General features: G+C 39.3%; 1 protein-coding gene across 2 annotated transcripts in view; it reads left to right on the top strand.

The window, feature by feature from the left end:
* JMJD1C (jumonji domain containing 1C) overlaps positions 1 to 21868 on the top strand; it is a 304550-nt gene that overhangs the window by 179873 nt on the left and 102809 nt on the right. For both annotated transcript variants that reach the window (XM_044056466.1, XM_044056465.1), the window contains exons 10-13: positions 6583 to 6735; positions 11629 to 11718; positions 11949 to 12076; positions 14666 to 14876. In XM_044056466.1, the coding sequence (XP_043912401.1) occupies positions 6583 to 6735; positions 11629 to 11718; positions 11949 to 12076; positions 14666 to 14876 (582 nt within the window). The remainder of the gene's footprint in view (positions 1 to 6582; positions 6736 to 11628; positions 11719 to 11948; positions 12077 to 14665; positions 14877 to 21868) is intronic.

The following is a 21868-nucleotide window of genomic DNA, read 5'->3' as shown; positions in this document are numbered from 1 at the left end:
TTCCTATACTCTGGAACAGGCTACCCATCTATGTCAAGTGAAGTTCTTCATTAGCACTCTTCAAGAAAAATCTTGATGAGTGGATGGAAAATAGGAAATACACCCCAGGGATCACTTCTGTGTCTCTGCTCGACAGTGGCACAGGAAAATAACTTTCTTGGGTGGTGTAAGCCAGGGAATCTTCTTGGCTAGGCTAACATAGGCCCTTGGAGCGATAGCCTAGTACCTACCTATGAACCAGACAATGTAAAGCCAAACTAAGTGGGTGGCTATGCCCACCACACCCCCAATGTGGGGAGCTGTGCCCCTCACACCCCCCTAACTATATATACTAACTCCAGCTTGCGCTACAGTAGGGAAAGGGGCATATACCTTTTACTTGTCTCACAGTACTCTACACACTGCCACATCAAGTCTGTAGCTTACAATTCAGTGAAATAAGATTCAATGAAATGAGTTGTGAGTGTTGTGAACTTTAGGTGATTTGATCTCAGTAAAATGAATGTCAGTGAAATGGAATTTCGATGAAGTGAAGTAGACCCACACATACATACATATATATATATATATATATATATATATATATACACACACACACACACACACACACACACACACACACACACACTTTAATTGGCCACATCAGTACTACTAGGCCAGTGTCCTCTTTTCATAGTAATGGTATTCATACTGACTAGGGGGAAATTTGGCTAGGACCCCCCTGGGGAACTTCTACTGTTTATTTGATAAGTACCATTGGATCTTTTGGTGCATCCTTATGCCACACTGCAGTGTCAGTACTGGAAATGGGAATAGAACAAAGAGCCTTCTGATCTTCCAGCACCAAAGGTGCATGTGCTACCTGTTGAGCCACTGACACTGTATAAATCTTAACCACTGCTTATTGTCAGTCATGAGACTTCTGAGCAGACAGCTTTCACCTTAGTTTCATTACTGTACCTGCTGCAGTTTGATTTGCTTAGCTTTGTGAATGAGTTGAAAGCACCTACTACTGCAGTAAGCCTGTCTAAAAATGTTCCACACCTACATTAAGTAAACATTCAGGCAGCTGTTTTTCTACCGAGTGTAAGTGAATGGAGCTGGAGCTTTAGGAGCTGATTAGCTACTGAATCTTTTCACCTGAGAGTACTTTCAGCACAGTTATCATTGTGTGGAGAGTCTGTTGGGCCTCATTCTGGCTGGTTCTGCTTTGAGTATCCTGTTTTCACTGAATGCTTCAGAAAGGTACATAACTTAATGAAATGTGATGGATATTTATTATGGCTTTTGTCATGTTAACACTATAATTTCCACAGTATGCAAAGGTGCTTTGGCAACTTTCAGGTTGTCCTCAGTGGTAGTCCAAATGTTGGTGGTTTCCTGAGTCAGAGATGCTTGTCTTGTCATATAGTCACTGTTCACATTGTCATCAACTTCCAATCCATCATTCACAGTTGGCAGTATTTAGCACTCCCCATATGCCTTTAATTTCTTCCTTACTGTTCAATCATGGTCATTAATTTTCACTAAAGTTGCCATCAATTTCACCAGCAACAGTGACCAGTAAACTTTTCTGATCATGTTCCTTTATTAGATAGTGACTGCTACATTTATGATGACAGTGGTGACCATCCTTTGCATTTGTATCAATCCATGTTATTAAACAGTCCAGTTGTATAACTCTAGCTGGACATTTAATGGAATCCTATCACCTGGACTGCTGCTAGTCAGGCTAGTATGCTGCTGTTACCCATTAAGACAGGTTGGATTACATGGATCCTGATGAAGATATGTTTGCTTTTGTGGTAGACAGTACTTGTAGTTTTACTGAGCATGCTAAATTATTCTGTCAGCCTTGCCTAGAAGATTGCTTCTGTTATTTTCCTGTGGATGTCTTCAATGACCATTTAGGACCCCTTCTGTTGTATTGACTTTAGATAGTAGAACTTGTTTCCTTCTTTACTTATGAGGACAAGCTTGCTTTTTTCAGAGGAATGGCGCCTAACTAGATATCTGGCATGTTCCAGATGTGGTGGCAATCTCTACTGACCATATCTTGAGTCTTCCAAGACTATAGGATTGTCGGCACCATTTTTGTTAGACTGCCAGTTTCAATCCCATTTACCTTTACTTGCTGTTTCAGGAGCAGGAAATGGAAGTCATGTGGTTTCTGTCAGAATTCATTGAATTATATTGGTTTGGCTTCTAATTTCACCTGTCAGAAACAGACTTACCTAAATTGATATCCGTACTCATCCTTTGGAAGCAGAGTAGCTACGTCATCGACAGTTTTTTTTTTCTGTCTTCTCTGACCATACCATGCCTCTTTTAGGTTCATAGGTAAGTACTAGACAATCAGACTATAGACCATAACAAGCCTAATCACCAAAAAACAAAAATTTAGATGTTCTCCCCAGCCTCAAGAAGAGCAAGATAAGACTGAGCTGAGGAGAATTTAAGGCTGCTCAACAAATTGTCTAGACTTACCTTGAAGGTGGCAAGGAGTCTACTGTAATGGAAGTTTGTTCCAGAGTTAGGTATACTTTAGGATATGAATCTGACACACCATTGCGTCTTATTCATCTGTTGATGAAGGTCTGTCTTTTAAAAGGCTTTTAGTTCATTCATAAGTCTAGGTTGCCAATATTATGTACATCTTCCTGGTCTGGTGGAATTATTTTCTAGGGATTATTCAGAGGCCAAAATGATTTAATATGTTGTCCTTCCACTATTTGAGTTTGATAGTTAGGGCAAATCATCAATATATGAAGACTTATTTGTCAAAAAGCTTGTCTGAGGTATGGTAGGAGTGCATGTATCGTATTTATATCACATTTCCCAACAGTGAAGTGATATTAAAATGAAAGGGATAATTACATTTGTACAGTGACTATATGAAAACAGTTATAATTTCTAGGTCTTGAAGGGGAGTAGGGAGCATTCCCCATTTCAGCTGTAACCTGATATGCTATGCTTTAGTGAATGCATCAGAATCTGTAGCTGACTAGCTTCATAGGAAATGAAAAGGGCATTGAGTTTTAGAATATCATAAAATAAGGCTTTGAATGTCTTTTTTAATAGTTTTTCACTCCCATGCCTACCAACCAACAAGCCTGCTCCCAGTCAGACATGTCAATTCATTCTTCAGCCACTAGAATGCTGACCCAGTGTTGGAGCGAGAGCTGTCCAGAGGGGACTATTACTCAGGTAGCCTTGGAGGTACATTGTGGCCTCACTGGAATCCCAACTATGAGGCCATGTATGTGTATAATATATCACACTTTTTGGCAGTAGGATGTGCTACTCTTATTACCATGGGGGCCCTTAGTGTCTTTCTCTTGTGGGCAGTGGCCTGGTGAGCCAAAGGACTGTTCTCCCAGACCCCTTCTCAAAGGGGTGCATCCACCTTCCCCTTGTGCTCCATCAAGCCTGGACCATAGTGTTCTCTGGCAGAGCTGGCTTCTCTGAATGATTATGGTTTTTGTCTGCCCCACATGACTGCATCAAGTAATCACTTTGCTTTTTTATCCAAGGTGCCTTGTTTTGCAGGTAGTTTTTAAGTAATGTGTAGATCAGGCAGCAAAAGAAATATTTGTTTCTGTGCCCTAGACTTGGAACCAGTATTTGTGTGTGTGTGTGTGTGTGTGTGTGTGTGTGTGTGTGTGTGTGTGTGTGTGTGTGTGTGTGTGTGTGTGTGTGTGTGTGTGTGTGTGTGTTGAGGAGGGATCATTTCACTTTAAATCGTTCAGATGTGGAGGCTGTGATATTCAAACTGTCATACAGTTCTGCTGGATAGCACTTTGTAAAATCTGTGCTGCAATAGAAAACACTCCTAAGATTTTTAAATGTCATATGTCCTGTCCTTACAAATCTGGCCCATGCCAGATGAGTCCAAAAATGGGAAGGGCGGCAAAGGGGTGGCCAGATTAGAGTGATGCACTGTAGTCAGTATAAGAAGTGTTAGTTCAGAAGTGGTACTGTTCTTTAAGTACTGCAGCTTTCCATAAAAAAAAAAAATCACAGTTTTGAGATGGACATTGTAAGATTCTAGATCTGGAATCACTTGGCAGAGTAATGCAAGACAGACCACAAAGGCTTCTCAAGTACACAAGTACACATATGTAGATGAACTTGAGTGGCAGATGTTTACTTACAGTAACTAAGTCAGAGTACGGATTCCTGGCTACGTACTGACCTTCCCTAGTATGTGAATAGGGTCTGACTTTTCTGGTTCTAACTTACAGTTTCCATGACTCTTTTCTGTGTTTGGTTGTACAAGTCAGTGATTGGTAGACTATCAACATTATGTAGTGATTGAAGGTTGTATTGGTTGTTATAGAGGCTGTGAAGCTGGTGACAGACTTTATGTTCACATCCATTTCTGAATTCTGAAGAGTGTTGGAAGTCGTAGGCCAACCACAGAGGACAGGCCTTTGTGTGTTTTGTTTCGTTAAGTCAAGTACAGTAAGAGTGTCTCATTTGATGAACAGGGTTCTCCAGAGTGAGCATGTGAATTCAGGATTTGATTAAAAAGTTTCACTTTTCACCACCACAAGCCTCATTGCTGTATTTAGTTATATGTTGCAGGGGTTTCTTCCTAACATTCTTCCTAACTTTTCATATTTAGAGATACTGCAAGCTTAAAGATTGGTAAGAAGGTTTCATTATTTTTAAAAATAATGGAGTATTTGATGAACTGATAAGGATTTAGGTCATCACAGAAAATGCGTCCATCACTGGAGTTTGAGATTTTACTGAAACTTGCATTGAGGTTTACTGACTGTGGTATGTAATTTTTATACTTTCACATATGGAGTGGAACTCGGACTTCCACTGAGGTTTACTCACTGTAATGTGCAAGTGTTAAACTGTTACATGAGGAGTGGAACTGAATGCAGGAAGAACTTGTAATGTATACTAGGTTGATTGTGAAAGCTTGTACAGACTCCATTGTTAGGTTAGCTTCTGCATCTTCACCAAATGAGTGATGTCCGACTACTACTTTAGTCAGGAAAGGAAACCAGCCTAGAAACAGCAATAAAAATGTGACTAATGAGATATCTGAAGATAAACCACATTGATACCATACCATTTTGAGTTGGTTTACTGTTGGCTTTATTCAGCCACCTGTGTGAGCAAGCCATTTTGTCTTTAAAGTGTTTGCTTACCATATAATGAAAATTGTCTTTTGATTTGCAGTTTAAAATCCTTGAGTGTTTTTATTTATTGATCAAGATTCTGTTATGCTAATCATTCAGTTTTATACCATACATTCCTGCATTGCATTCATGTTACCAGTCCATCAGTTGCACATAAACTGATGTGTACATTTGCATTGTATGTATTCTGTATTTACTGTGCTGATGTGTACCTTTGTCCTGTATTTTCATGTGTATTAAACTGAACCTTTCTGCTTAGCCTTCATCTAAAAAAGCCAATGGCAAGTTGACATACCTTTCAACTGTCCAGATTGTTGCCAAATATGTTTAGTCCATTCCTTATAATATCTAAGGTTTTCTGGAAAATCACTGAGGATTAAAGTTACTAAATAATGACAGAGGTTTAAATTTCAGACTTCATATCCTTCAAAAATGCATGACAATGCAAAAGTTGTTATCCTATCAAGTTTATAAGTTTATAGGAGCAAAATAAAAAAAAATGTCCCTATTTTTGGACCCCCCCCCCCCATTATTTTTGGAGTTGTCCAGATTTGTTCCAGTAAGAGGTTGAGAGGTATACTAGCTGACCAACCTGGTAAATAAACCAAATAAATTATAAAGATGTGAATTAAAATGAACAGGATTTTTTTTTGTGAAATGCACTGGTGCACTTGCAGTTTAACATCAACAGAAATTTCTGTTTACTTTGTTCCATTTAATGTGTAGAAACATTTTATTGTTTACTTTTAGAACATGCTTTAATGTTTGAACAAGACAGTTGCCTTTTGCATGTGTAATACTTCTGACAATGTATCTGTGGATTCATAATCCACTAGCCTGCCATTTGTGCCATGAAATTACCTTGTCTTTAAAAAGGTTGTATTAAAGTTCATTTAGTTGGCTAAACACTCAGGTGGTGGTGGTGGTTTATTGGTTACCAAGCTATGCAGACATTTCTGTTCTATAGTTACTAGTATGTAGTGATTCTATGGGTTGCTATGAATCTTTCACTTTCAAAAATAGCAACACTACTGAGTAACAAGAACAGTGAACTCATGCACAGGCTCTGACCAGTCCTGGCTTGTGTACATGTAAATTGTTGTAATTGCCAGGAATTAAATAGGGCCTTTCTTAGTAACATTCTCATCACCTTGGAAAATGTAGCCAGTGCTTATGAATTTAAGGGTTATTTGTAATCCTGCTAATGGTTAGACATTTTATGTGTCTGCTCAGATTGGCAGTGCACAGTGACAAATCCAGTAAGATAAACACTACTCATGGTGTCTAGCCTAATGGCAGGGATCATTTGACACATTTGATGAAAGCCTTTGTAAACAAAGCTACGCAGTGTACATGGTACATCTACAAATACACACACTTAAAATGCACATTTTAAACTTACATTGTTTGTTTTGTATTTCAGCCAAAATTGCCTGGAAGAGAGCAGTAAGGGGAGTCCGGGAGATGTGTGATGCATGCGAAGCTACTCTGTTTAACATTCACTGGGTCTGCCAAAAATGTGGATTTGTGGTCTGCCTGGACTGTTACAAAGCAAAAGAAAGAAAGAGCTCCAGAGGTCAGGTTATAATTTAATATAAACTGGAACATTTTGTCTAGTGTTTCCTCTGACTTCCATTTAGAAATGCTGAACTAAGGCTTTCTGCAGTGTTTTTTTCTTCTGATACTCTTGTCACATGTATGCAATTAAAATTCCCATTAGCGTTCCCATAATTTCCACATCTTATGTTTGCTTCATTGTGTTTAATGCCAAGTAAACAAGTACTGGAGCAACACTTGTGCAGAATATGATTTTAGTCATTCCGCTGTGAGAAGTCTTGCCAGCATTTAGGAAATTAACAAGAGACTATTTTACTGTGTTCGGATGTGCTTAGCTTTGAATGTCAGAATTTGTTCCCATCCTTGTTTGCAATGTATTACTTTTTAAATGCCTTATAGAATTTTATTTCAAGGTAAGGCATCACCACAATTAAAATGTTTACTGCAGAAATATCTGAAGGGGTGTTATGTAGTATGAAAGCAATTTTTGTCAGTGCACTGAAACCTGGCTGAACAGCCTTTTTAAGTCAAACCACCAGGAGTCTATAGAGCTTATACAGGCACTCTTTTTATTGGGTACCCTTAATACAAATTTAACATGCTTTCAGTTAACTACTTCAGTGTGCAAAATGTCAGTGGTCATCTCAGCTTGTCATGATGGCACTTAAAAATGTAGCAACAGAGCAGGATGTGAAAATAGCAAGTACATTTTCTTTCTTGTTTCGCAATAAGATAATCCGTTCTACCTGCACAAATCTTCCTAACATGCTTGACCTGATATACTGTAGCATTGTTGGTGCTTGATGAGTACAGAGCAAGGGGGGCAGCAGGAAACAACTGAATGGGGGGTTATATTACAACAGGTCAGTGACTACTAACCTGTGATCAAACAGCTGAAGGCAATCACTTTCATTCACAGACTGCCTCCATACCTGCTTTTTTTAGCCACTTTGTTGAATATGTTCACCTCACATGTGATTTAAAATGTCAGGCCTTAGGTAAAGTAGATGAAATAGACCCCTAGACAGTAGACTTCATGGTGTCCCCCCCCCCTCCTACCCTTGCTCACTAGTTGCTATCACATCTCCTCAGTGTCCCCCACAGATTTCCCTCATCATGGCCTCCCCACAGTGTCCAGACAGATTGCTTCTTTCTTGTTTTTTTCACATTATGTGTTACTTCTTAACATTTTCCTTTATCCAGTCAACCTAACTGGCCAAGGCTATTCATCTAGGAGTCTGAGAGCTGCTGTTTCCACAGAAGCCATGGGTTTGTAAGATGCACTGAGGTATGTTTTAGAGCCTTTCTTCAACCTTTTGTTCCAGTGATGGTTTGAAAAAAAGTCATGAATAAAGAAAGAAGTTCAGTCTTGTTGTGTCAAAAGCTTAATGCTCAAGAGTTGACGAAGAAGTAGTTCCCAATAAACTTTGAAGACAAGTGCTTGTGAGGATACATAAATCATATCTGGAAGGTTGGTGCTTGCCTCTTTACCCTCCCAGAAAATGTGTGCCTTTTGTGTACCCCTCTGGTGTTAGATTTGGATGAAAGAGAAAGAACTAGTGGCCACAATCATACATTGTTGCTGATATACACATACATCCCTATCTCCAAAAGACAGCCCCTTTTTATGTACCCCTCTGATATTAGGTTGGGACGAAAGTGCAAGAACAAATGGCTGCAGTAATACATTTCACATTGTTGCTGACACACAGACACACACACACACACACACACACACACACACACACACACACACACACACACACACACACACACACACACACACACACACAATGGTTCCTTACCACATCCCCAAAAGAGAGATGTTTGTATACATAATTGATGCTTGATTATGGAGAAAGTGAAAAAATAACACTCACACTAACATATTACAATATGTTGTTCCTAGACACAAGCTTTTGCAACTTCTTTGCATACTTCTAATGGTTGATTATGAGGCAAGTTAAAGAAATAATGACCACATTGTCCCCATCCCCCACACAAAATATAGTGACCTTTTGTGTGCGCTTTTGAGTAGAGTTGGTTTTAGACAATGGGGCACAGGACACAAGATGAGGAAGAGGGCTTCCCTTCCTATATCTGTGTCAAAATCCCCTTATACAGCTAGAGGTTCTGTGATACATTTTATGCCTTACATTTGAAAGGCAATTAGTGGCTAACTCTTCTGGCTAGATGGAAAAGAAATGGTTATTTTTGTGCACCTCCCCATATTCTGTGTGCCCACATATTAAATTGCTAGTATTATTTTTGCACACGTGCCCACATAATGACACTGTGCCTGACAAGTCAGGCATGTCACAAGATACACAAACTGCGCATGTTCCTACAGGCAAATTAGAAGATTGTAATTTCACTTATGGCATGTCTTTAGAGGGTGTTGGTGGAAGTCAGTAGCAGTTGGATAAAGCCTGACAGTGACAGGGAGGATATGCAGACTCCAGACAGATAGATACATAGCCAAGAACTCAAATGGAGAACCAAGAGCTATGAAATGACAGTATGTCTAGCTGCACCACTTTGCCCGTTACCTGTTACTTTCAAGCACACCTGGCCCAAACCTCCAAAACAGTCACTTACTGTGTACAGACCTGATGTCTTGACTGTGGTGGAAAGTAAAAGAAAATATGGCCAGCTTGCCACTTTTAGATACTCTGCACCTACCCCCAATTAATACAGGCATAACCAATAGCCGGGGTTGTTTTACATTGATTTCAGCAAATGCAGTACATTGTGAGACACTGATTCTGCCAAGCCACATCACTGACTGCTTAAATATGACCAAATAACAGCAGGGAAAAGTCACTTTCATCCACATACAACCTTCATATCCAAACCTATAAAATATAGCCTGTCTTTTGGCTGTGCATACCTCAGATCCATCCATCCTCAACCCCTTTTCCCATTTTTGTACATGGGGTTGGAATGCCACTTCAACAGTGACAGTCATCTAGACCCAAGGTTTACACCACTCAGCTGTTTGACTGTAGTTAAAAAAATGCAAAACTAAAGTATTTAACTTGCTAAATGCAAGCGCACAGTAGTCCTGTAAAGTTGGATTAATGACTCTTAGCTTGTTCACAGCAGCTGGGTCAGTTATTTTCATATTTAGGAAGCCCCTATACTGACCAATTATAACCAGTTTTTTGACTGTGTACTGGCAATGCCAATAATAATGTCTCTAAAGATTGTCCCACACAAACCTACATTAGCAAAGGTAAAGTAGTCTGACAGACTGCACACAAATGTACACCTTTCTTGTAAAGCCAGTTTAATAACTGTTTAAACTAAGCAAACAACAGCAGGGTCAGTCACTTTCATCCACCAACAGCCCCTGTATACAGGAACTATAACCACTTGTTGACCGTGTACACCTCTGTTAACAGGTTGTGTAAACAGAATAACCGTAGAAGTGTTCTGACTTTGTTTCACACAAACAGTAGCCGCAGTAAAGTATTCAATCTTTCTTTACATAACTAAATATGAGTCTTGCAAAGCTAGAATAATGAGTGACTTGAGCAATTGACAGCAGGAGTCAATCATTTTCATTCACAGATAGCCAGTATACCCAGGAGTTATTGCCACTTTGTTGACTGTATACTGTGTAATTCAGAAGTCTGATTATAGTAAAGTAAACAAATGGCCATAGTAATTTATTTCAACCCCCCTAAACACACACACACACACACACACACACACACACACACACACACACACACACACACACACACACACACACACACACACACACACACACACACACACACACACGCACACACACACACACACACTCCCACTGTATTTTCTATTTACAGCTTTTGCTATGAGATACATACACTGTAACCCTACACACACACACACACACACACACACACACACACACACACACACACACACATATTAACTATCAAAACACCTGCTGTCCTGCAGACTGGCAGCAGTTTCTTCTGCAAATCAGTCAGTGTTCCTTCAGTTTTGATTCAGGCTACCTTAAGCAACAGTCCTCTGACACAGACTGAGCCATTAGAAAGACTACTGTTTCATGTAGCAGTCCAAGCCCATGCAGTCCCATTTGGAATAGAATTTGTATGACCCCCCCAACTGGCAGTTAAACCTGTAATAAAGTGTAGTCACCTTATTCAGTGGGGGGTGCAGATACCTACAGGGCTATTTTAAAAATAGGCAATTTGCATGTGCTTTTTTAAAAAAGAGATCAGACTGGGGAATTTAACCAATTAAGAAATACAAACAAAAAAGAAACCAAAAGAAATTAACTTTCCACTGAGAGAGCTGCAGCACAGCAGCCCATTACTGCTAAAGCTCATGTGTAATACATGTAACACTGCACTGTACTTGGCTATAAATTACAGATTCTGCCATAATCTTGGTGTGATTGTTTGCCTGTGTATGTAAACAGTCTTTAGCACAGTATGGCCTGCTGCATGGTGAGTGTGTTACTTAGCCTTAGTATTTAGTACTCAGCTTTGGTCATGTACCGTGTCATTGCAGTGTCATGAAGTACCAGACTGAATTTTGTAGCTATGTCTACTTCTATTTAATCTTTCTATTTATTAAACTAGGAAGCATAATGTTTTAGAATACCCATGTCACTGATGAAGTCTAACTGAATTTAAAAGTAGTCACCATTTATAACCTTTTATTATTCCATAAGTGTATTTCTTTTGTACTGTGGCAGTCAGTAGCACTTAAAGTACTTTTTAGTACTGTAAAACTGGTACAGATGAATTTCTGTGTAACAGCAGTTATGTGGTGATTTGCCTGTTCATCTTTATTGTACAAAAATAGTAGTTTAGGGAAACATTTACTTGCTGGCAAGAATGCAGAGTTAAATATCCACGACGCGTACCTGAACAGTTTATGTTCTGATTTACAGATAAGGAACTCTATGTGTGGATGAAGTGCGTTAAAGGGCAGCCACACGATCACAAACATTTGATGCCAACACAGATTATTCCAGGCACTGGTAAACATACTTTGTTTGATTATGTTCTTTTTTTCTCTGTGGGTTCATTGCAGTTCATACTTTGGTTAGAGCAAGTGCTTATGTAAGAGTTTCAAGTATTTTGTATGCATTTACAGTGTAAAAAGTGAACTGTTTTAGTCCTGTTATACATATTTAAAAAACATATGTAGATATGACTTTTTATTTGTCTTAATGTGACTGTTCCTGTTCACTGTGTCTCTTTATTTTAGTTTTGACAGACCTTGTAGATATGATGCACACCCTTCGCGATAAATTTGAAATTACTTCTCATTGTCCTTGCACTAGTAAGCAGAATGCGCAGCTTGCAAAGCTCACTACAACCAATGGAGTGTCGCAGGTAAAATGTGGGTGAATTCCTGACTTGTACTGTCTCAGTGAAATGAGGCAAATTGGTTTTAAGAATAATGATACGTAAAATGCTCATCTGTTATGTTTCTCTGCTGAATTTGTGTTTGAAAAGCATGGATTTAAAAACAGTAAGAAAAACAGAGTCCTGGATGTAAGGTGTATTTATATAAACTCCTCACACCTTGTCAGTGTTAATACAGGGAATGTCATGTAAAAATGGCCAGATGTGTTGATATGGGAATTATTTGCTGCACATTGGCACTGATAGCCAGATTTAGATCAGTGAATGCAGCATAATGTAATATTTTCTAAACACATATGTATCTTTTGCTGTTTGACTTGTGCTTTGATCATAATGGGTGTCTTGGACCAGCATGCCTACTTAGCTAATAATAGACTAAACAAAGTAAATAAAAGCATACATTATGATTATTAGTTACACCCTTCATGTTTTTACTGTGTGATACTGCATGTTCCAGTTAGTGGGATGGGTGCCTGTTGAAATTCCAAGAGCTGTAATTGTGATGCTGAAAGTAGCAGAACTAGAAGTGTGAATTTCAGAAAATATATGCTAAATCCAAGGTAGCAGTGTGAAGCGTTCATCTTATTCCAAGGTATAACAGTCTTGGAGTTAGTCTAAAATACAAAGGGATAGATTTTGGGGAGCTTATCCCCATGCCAGGGGTGCATGGGAAGCCCCCAAAATCTCTTCAGTAGTGTAACAGCAAATTTTGAAATTCAGTTTTCTTTTATTTGAATGTAAGATTGTTTGTCAGAATTTTAGAAGCACAGTTTTACATTCAAGATAAGGAGTCAGTGAGACAGTTCTGTGTAATGATGATTATTTCAGCCTCAGAACACATATGACTGACTATTCATTCAGAGATTAGAGGTTCAGTCTCTGTAACATGTTAACTACATCTGTGCTTTACTGATTAGACAAGTCCTGGTGATACTGTGATTTAATGTTAAAGAACAGTCAGTCACCAAATTTACTTTTGAGTTTTTGCTATCTAAAAATGTTGTCCGGTCATAGAATGGCCTTACGAATAGCTTGATTAACTGATTGCAATTGTCTAAGAAAAAAAATACTTGATAATTTCAGAAAATCTTAGCCACAGTATCTGCAGTGGCAACCTTCATCCCAGTCACTCTTAACTAAAAGAGCAGATGCATTCATGTGGTCTAATGAATGAAGCCGGCGATGGTACATTGGAGACCCATACCCATGCACCTTTGACACCATTAGCTAGCATGACTTTCATTCAGCCTTTCTGCTGGCTAACCTCTTGACAACTGTACACCATGAACATTTACTTTTTTACATGTTATGTCTTGACTGACTGACTGATTTTCTTACTTAATTTCTGGGTTCCTTGGCTGGACTAAGGATCCTTTTCAGCTATGAGCTGAGCCAAGGACATACTATGACATTGTACATAAGAGTAGTAGTGATTGATAACAAGCACTGGAAATCTGAAAGTATTTCCTTAAGTAAATATCTAATTAGAAGAGGAACTGTATAGTGAACGTTTTCAAAAGACACAGTGAAAAATAGCATGTTATATTGTAAAGGATTCTGATGTTGGATCACAGGGATATTGTGTGCTACAGTAAATTAAACATTGTTTATACATCTTCACAGATGACATTTCATATATGTTGTTTTGAAATACTTTTTGTAGTAGAGGTGTCCTCGCTTGGTCAACTCTGGAAACATTGGCATTCAGAGATATTGGTGATGTGATTGATTAATTTGGTTCTAAAGACTGTGTAGTTTGTCTCATACCTGATATCTCTTTTTTTTTCTGCTGTTTGCCTTGCTACATGTTGATCATTTACCCCCTCCTTGGTCTGTCATTCTGTTTGTTCCGATCGTCACTCTTTTGATATGCGTTATGAGAATGGTAAATACTGGTCTTCTTCAAACTGTCTTCTTTTTGTCCTTTTCCATAACTGCAGCTTAGGACTCAAGAAGAACAATATGTTTTGTAATTGCTTCCACTTGCATTTCTTGTTTACTTATTTATTTTACATTTATCCATTGGTTAGATGCACTGTTCAAAGCTTTTTTTGGTGGCCAGCCAGGCCACAAAGATAGACCAGGCAAAAAAGCATATTTGGCATTAGTAACATAAGTGGGAGCTGATGAACATTTTTAAGCTAAGCCACCATAATTTTTACAAAGTTGCATACAGGATTACAAATGTAAGTTTATATGTATGTGTGTGTGTGTGTGTGTGTGTGTGTAAATATATATATATATATATATATATATATATATATATATATATGGACACAATTATAGAACAGTATAGTAATATACTGAAGGAACAGAGAGTGAAAACATTTTAGCAAGACTACATCTACATTGGCACGGGAGCTGTAATAGGACAAAAACACATACAGAATTAATAATAGTAAATTTAGAATACCCAAGAGTACATATTATGCTTATAAAATGCAGTGGTACAGTAACCTCTTAGAAACTCATTACAGACCTAGAAATGGTGGAATATTGTAATTTAGTGTAAATTTACAAAGATTCAGATTGTGATTTTTTTTAAATTAATTTCAGGTACTTCAAAATGTTCTCAATCACAGCAACAAAATCTCTCTTTGCTTGCCTGATGCTCAGAAACAAACCAATCCCAAACCAGAGACTAATGGGAATACAAGCCCTGCAAGTGACACAAGCACAGACAGCAAGCTAACTCCACCAGAGTCACAGTCACCATTGCACTGGTTGGCAGACCTTGCAGAGCAGAAGTCGAGAGAAGAAAAGAAAGGTATGGTAGAAATGGTAGTGTGTGCAGCAAATTAAAAATAAAATGCCAGTGGCCAAGTAATATTTGAAAACTATATAGAACTTTGTTTGCCTAACTTTAAAAATACTTAGAGATTTATGTCCACCTGTCCTTTTTTTTATATGTTAAATCTTTTTTCTGAAAAACATTGAGAAATAGACAAGTTACTTTTAGAACGTGTATGGACATTAGGAAGAAATATTTTGATGTAGGTTCATCCTTTGGTGGAGACTAGAAAGTAGCCGCATTAGCATGCAAGGTGTAATGAAAATATTATTCATAAGCCATTCATAAATGTTATGGGACACTATGTGACCAGTACTGCATAGATTGCTTGCTCCAAGTCAAAGTACTGCTTGGGAAAATAATTCCAAAACTCTAAAGGTGGATAAAAGTCAGTAGTAAGAGACATTGGTGGCTTACAGTGGGCAGAAAATATTTTTATATAAACTGCAGTTTTGTAAAGCTACACGTAAAATTTTTCAACTGAGAAAGTGTTCTACCTGAGTTTCTTTGTCCCCACCCAAAAATATGAGGAATAAAGGGGGGGGGCAAAAAAGGCTTGCTGAACTGGATTTTATTTTGTATGGAAGGTAGGCAGAGGAAGAAGAACATGGAATAGATACATATAATGTTAAGTGGACAGTTTGGGGAAGTCAACCTGAAAAAGGTAGTACACTGGAGGATACTCAGTTATAGCAGATTAAGAGCATCAAGTTCAGTCTGAGCTTAAGGAACACGGCTTTACTGGTGAGGGAATGGGATGTGTTACCAGTGAAATTTGTGGATTTCCTGTCAACTGAATCTTTCAAGGTGGTACCTGCTGGATACAGAAAGGATTGGTAAGAGGCAACAACACAGTGCTGTTACATTAAAAGAGTGGACTAGGTGGACAGATTTGTCTTGTTCCACTGTAACAGATATGTAATGTAATGCCCTGTAACTGTACAGTACATAAGCAGAAGAGCAGGTTCCTTGGAGGCCAGCTGTAAAAGAATGCTACTACCTATTACAGCAAAAAGAAAATGTATACATTTATACTTTGAATTATATGCACATGCTGCCATCAGAATAGACTGCTTCTTGGAAGGGAGAAGGCAAGAGGCTTTGGATATCTAGGCCTTGTGTGTCTATCTCTGGAAAGAGAAAGCCCTTGTAGCTCTCTGTCTCTCTCTCTCTCTGTAGCCATCTCAGCCGTCTTGCCTTTATCCTTCTATGGGTTGTTATAGAGGGCTTCCTGTCATTCATAACTTGATTTCTTTGATGGGAGAATTGTTATGGGTCACACTGTTCTTTGTTCTATTCTGAAGAAACATGAGTTTTCAGTATTTTGAGCTTTAGAGATTTTGGTCTCTGTTTTGAGTTTATAGATTTTGAGAGTTAGGATTTTGAAGTGGACCTGACAGGCACTATACTTCTATGCTGACCTTGATGCAGCCAACACACTTGACGCAGAGACTTTTGGTGTCAAGTGGATCTCGAGACAGGCTGCTCAATGCCAGGTTGTTGGCATTGTCTTTGAAGCCTTTCATGGTGTTGATGTCCTCAACCTTTGAGCTTTTAGCAGCGATCTCCATTTTGACTGGGTCTTCAGTGTCAGGCCTTCAGTCTTCTGAGCTGCTCATGTCTGCTTTTTTATTTTACATTTGTTGACCGGGAGAGTCCCAACTGGATTACAAGTCCCAAGAGAACAATTGTTTTTACAAAACATAGTTTTAAGGACAGACTTTTGACATACAATTTCCATAGAAGAGACTTTGACATACATGTTAACTAACAGGTAGGATACATTCATTCTCTACAATATAATATTAAATTTTAGAAGATATTCCTAAGTTTAGAATTCCTGTGATAGATTTACCATCAGAGTAAAAGCAGGGAGACGTAGAATTTGTTTGGGATGAGATTAGTTTGGCACCAGACTAGGGTCTCCGCTGCACATGGATCGTGGGTCCAGCTTTTAGGTCAAGGAAAGGATGATGGTTTCCCCATTGAGATGATTGACAGATCCTTCACTGACACTGGCTCCACCCCGAGATACCCTACGGTAAGCTCCTCAGCCACCTCATCTTTGCTGCCAGAGGTAAAGTAGAATAGGAATCCTCAAAGAACTGCTGCAGGTTCACACCAAGTCTTCATGAGATTCTGACCAGTCCCATTCAAAGATACCCAAGCAAAGGACATGTAAAAGTAAACACATGGACTTCCCTACAGAAACTATTGCATCAGGCATGGACTTAGATGATAGATGTGCTCCTCACATTCCCCTCTTGAAGATGTCTAATTTTGGTGAAGTCCTTGAATTGATGACACAGGGGGAATCCTAAACAACTGACCCACCCTCTTAGGCAAGAAAGTGATCTTTGAGGCCTACTCTTCTGCATCCTCTACCTCCCTCTTGGGTGGTCCTTTCGTTAGACCTAATGTGGTCACCAAGAAACCCAACAAGATTCTACATCCTCTTAAAGATGGGCAATACTGGTCAAAAGATCTGCTGGTGGACTCTCTGATTGTTGCAGCAGCCACCAAAAGAGGACTCTCAGATGGATCTACTGCTGTCTATGTCCTAACTCAGTGTCCACGATGATAAGTAGAATGGAGAAGCACACCTATGGCTTGCGCATGTTTGTTCTGATGGTGTGGAATAACTTAACTCACATGAATTGCTTCCAAAGGCCTGTAGAAGAAAAAACTTTGGATCCTTTGTGCAAGTCACCCACAAATAAATGAAGAAAACAACTAAAGAAAACTGTAGGTATGATGGTTTGCCACCTCTGGAGGCAGTCTGGGAAGTGGGGCATTGATCTCACCACTCAGCTAATTGGACAATCGTCATGATAATGATAGGTAATACCCAGAGGTTATATTATACCCTTTCCCCAAAATCCTTCCTAGCAACTTCAACCATTTCCGTATGTTCCACACAATCAGCTCAAAAAATGTTTGAAAAGGAGGTCTCCATAGCAAAAAGAGCCATCCAGGAGCTTCCACCAGACCAGATAGGGTCTGGAAACTATTCCAGATTATTTTTAATACCAAAGAAGGAAGAGAACCTCTAGCTACTTCTGGATGTCAGCACCCTAAACCTTTGTGTTAGAAGATCCATTTCAAAATGGTCAGAATACAAGTTATTTTGCCATATCTGAAGGTGGATATGTGGTACAGACCTTCAAGATGCTTACCTTCATATAAAGATTGCATAAGATTCCAGATGGTTCCTGCACTTCCAGATAGGAGCCAGTCTCTATCAATTCAGAACCTTCCACCAGACCAGATAGGGTCTGGAAACTATTCCAGATTATTTTTAATACCAAAGAAGGAAGAGAACCTCTAGCTACTTCTGGATGTCAGCATCCTAAACCTTTGTGTTAGAAGATCCATTTCAAAATGGTCAGAATACAAGTTATTTTGCCATATCTGAAGGTGGATATGCGGTACAGACCTTCAAGATGCTTACCTTCATATAAAGATTGCATAAGATTCCAGATGGTTCCTGCACTTCCAGATAGGAGCCAGTCTCTATCAATTCAGAACCTTGCCCTTTGACGTCACTACAGCCTCCACCCTGTGTGTTTACCAAGTGCATGATGGTGATTGCAGCTGATCTGTGACTGTGTGGGGTAAGTGTCGGTTGCTGTCTTGATGGAAGAATGTATACAGTAAGCCTTCCCCAGAAAGAGTTTAGACCATCCAGAATATGGTGCAGCTAATCATACAAAGTGACTTACATCCTACATCCTTGGTTCTCAAAGCCCTAGGCTTTATGGTGTCAAGATCAACCATGTTTGATTCTACATGAGAATCCTTCAGTGGATGTTCTCATTACAGTAGTCACAGTTGTAAGACCACTCTTCAGTGACCGTTTCACATAACGCCAATGGGCAAAAACCATATTACAGTGGTGGCTGACATTGCCAACTATCTAGCTAGGCAAATCATTCATACCTAGGCAGACCATTCATAATGCCATCCCTGTCTGTGACAGTGACCACTTATGCCTCCTCTCCGGGGTGGAGGTGGGGATATTTTGAGGGAAGGAGTTTAGACACCAACAGAGACCAACCTTCACATCAAGATACTGGAGGTAAAGGAATTCAAGGTCCTCCTTCCCCCTTAAATGATAACTGTTCAATTAGATAACATGTCTGTAGTTTAGCAAGTCCTACCTCATTTGCAGAGAGGCCATGAGGGTTTGCAATGTGTAATGGATTTGCATCACTTTATAGTCATGATACACATTCTGGGAAAATCAATTGTGTAGTGGGCAGGCTCACTAGGTTTACCAAATGCCTCACAAGTGATACCTCAACCATTCATTGTCTCCGCAAGTTTGCAGTCACTGGGACCAGCCTTGCTGTGATTTATTTGCTTTCCCTTCCAACAACAAATGCAACAGCTATTTTGCTTTGATACCCTCAGGGAGCCGTCAACCATGGGATGCTCTGATCTGTTAATAGTTCCATGTGCTTCTCTATTCCCTCTTACCGATTCCTCTCATTTCCAAGTTTCTTCAGAAAATATCTACTTGCAAATTTATGATAATTGTCATTAACCTACTATGGCCAAAGTAAATCTGGTTTCCTCTACTCGGGCCTCATTTGAAAATGACTTCATGGTGTCTATATCCAAAACCAGATCTTCTATTTCAGTTGTCCTCATCCCGGCATTCAGAATCTCAAGCTAACTGCATAGTATTTCCAGTTCCTATAATGGGCAAAGATTCCTGTTTCTAAATGTTTTATATTTTCTCTGTTTCACAAAAGCAGTCTTCACTCAAGGTTTGAAAAAGCAAATGGAAATGTTTCTCCCTCTGGACTGTGAAACGAGGTTAGATGTATTAAGTTTCCTTTCAACCATTTCTGAGGTGAGATCTTGTTATTCTACCATGGAGGTGCAACTTGTATACATGTTTTTTCATCATGGATTCAAAAAACGGGTCTATATTAAAAGACCAAAGAGCAATGCAAAAAGCAAATGGAAATGTTTCTCCCTCTGCACTGTGAAACGAGGTTAGATGTATTAAGTTTCCTTTCAACCATTTCTGAGGTGAGATCTTGTTATTCTGCCATGGAGGTGCAACTTGTATACATGTTTTTTCATCATGGATTCAAAAAACGGGTCTATATTAAAAGACCAAAGAGGCGTTTCAGCAAACACCTCTTGGTCGACACGTAATGAGTGAATACTCAAAACAGCGGTTTCTTTCCCTGGGAAAGAAACCGCTAGCACAAACACACACACACTTTAAAACATAACAATGTGGGGGGCTGTGCCCCCACAACTCCCAACTAAATATACCAACTCTGAGATCGCACTACAGTGAGGAAAGGGGCAAACACACAGGGATGGCCAAGTGATTTCTTTCCCAGGGAAAGAAATCGCTGTTTTGAGCGTTCGCGCTTTAGTGCATTCACTCATTACGTGTGGACCAAGAGGTGTTTGCTGAAACACCTCTTCGGTCTTTTAATATAGACCCCAAAACACATTCCCTGGATCCTGGATTCACACAAACTTTGGAAGGCCTTCCTCAGAGGATTGTCCCTTTTGCATCCTCTAATAAAGTACCTGACTTTCCTTCCCATTCAATATTGTTAGTCTTTCCCTTTGAACCAGCTTCTGCCTCTATTTAATTTTTTGTCGTGCAAACCTGTTCTTGGTTGCAATTACCTCAGCCAGGTGAATTTCTGAGCTTGCCCTGTCATCCACTATCCCATACCTTTTATTTGCAGCAACAGGGTTACTATGATAACCAGTCCATCATTCATTCCAAAACTAGCTTCAGAGACTAATCTGAACCAACCAATTACATCTCCCAGTGTTTTTTTCCCATTGTTCCAGCAAGGGAGGATATTTTTGTACACTTTAGCTGTCCATGGGCAGGTACGTTTTTTTATCTCCATAGAATCAAACCTTTAATAAGGGATTGTCAACTCTTCATATTATTTGCCCAGAGCAGAATGGACTAGATATTTTCCAAGAAAATGTTTTCCAGATAGCTGTCTGATTGCATTATATCTATTTATTTTTGCAATAGCAAAACACTGTCCACTAAACCAAAAGCGATCTGTTGCAATCTCCACAGCAGTAACCTCCACAGTCTTCTTCAGAAGTTCTTTGGTGGATGAAGTATATGCTGCAGCAACATGTTCAATGTTGCGCACCTTTACCAAGCATTATAAATTGGATGTTATATCTAGATCCAGCTTTTTTCAAAGCTTCTGTTCAGAAAGTTATCCTGTTAAGATGCCACCCAAGAAAATGGGCAGCATGGGATTCTGTCGCTGTACTCTAATTGGATGGGTGGATGTTTCTTCACTCTATAGCATAGGCTTCCTGGTTGGCAAACTCGATCTGTTGGTAGGGAGAGCACAGGGCAGTTATGGGAGGAGAGAATTTAAATGCGCTGAAGGATAAGAGCACTGTCAGGTGGCCAGATTGGATCCAACAAGTGGCTGCATACCTGATGGTTGTACTGGGTAGACATAGATGAAAAGGATCCACTATTTTGTTAAGTTCCATTTTTCCTTCCTTTAAATAAAGGTCAGCCTCTTGGTGCTGAGACATTTTGTCAATTTATAGCTTTAGAGACTGTGATCAGTTAGCAATGGAACATGCCAGCAGGCCAGCAGTTACGGGAGGAATTCCGGGGTCACTGCCTACTTGCCTCCCGCGGGGATGGTTTGGGGATATTCTTGCTTTTGGGGTGGATGACTCCATAGTGGCAGAGAATCAACTGCCAAGGCGCATTCTTTCAAATAGCACATGTCAGGAATTTTCTTCAGTTTTAACACTGTTATTAAGTTATCACTTAAGACATGGGCACACATACATTAATTGAAAAGAAAGCAAACCACATTAACTTTTTTTCATTTCACACACAGTATACATTACGTTTTGTTTTCTTTCTTTCTTTATAACAATTATCTATTAGTCCAACGTTGCATAAATTGCTCAATTCCTCCCTTCCCTTAAAC

The sequence above is a fragment of the Protopterus annectens genome, chromosome 14.part0 (assembly GCF_019279795.1).
Source record: "Protopterus annectens isolate FY-2018-M chromosome 14.part0, PAN1.0, whole genome shotgun sequence".
Lineage (NCBI taxonomy): Eukaryota > Metazoa > Chordata > Ceratodontiformes > Protopteridae > Protopterus > Protopterus annectens.
This window is presented reverse-complemented; position numbering and strand designations above follow the sequence as displayed.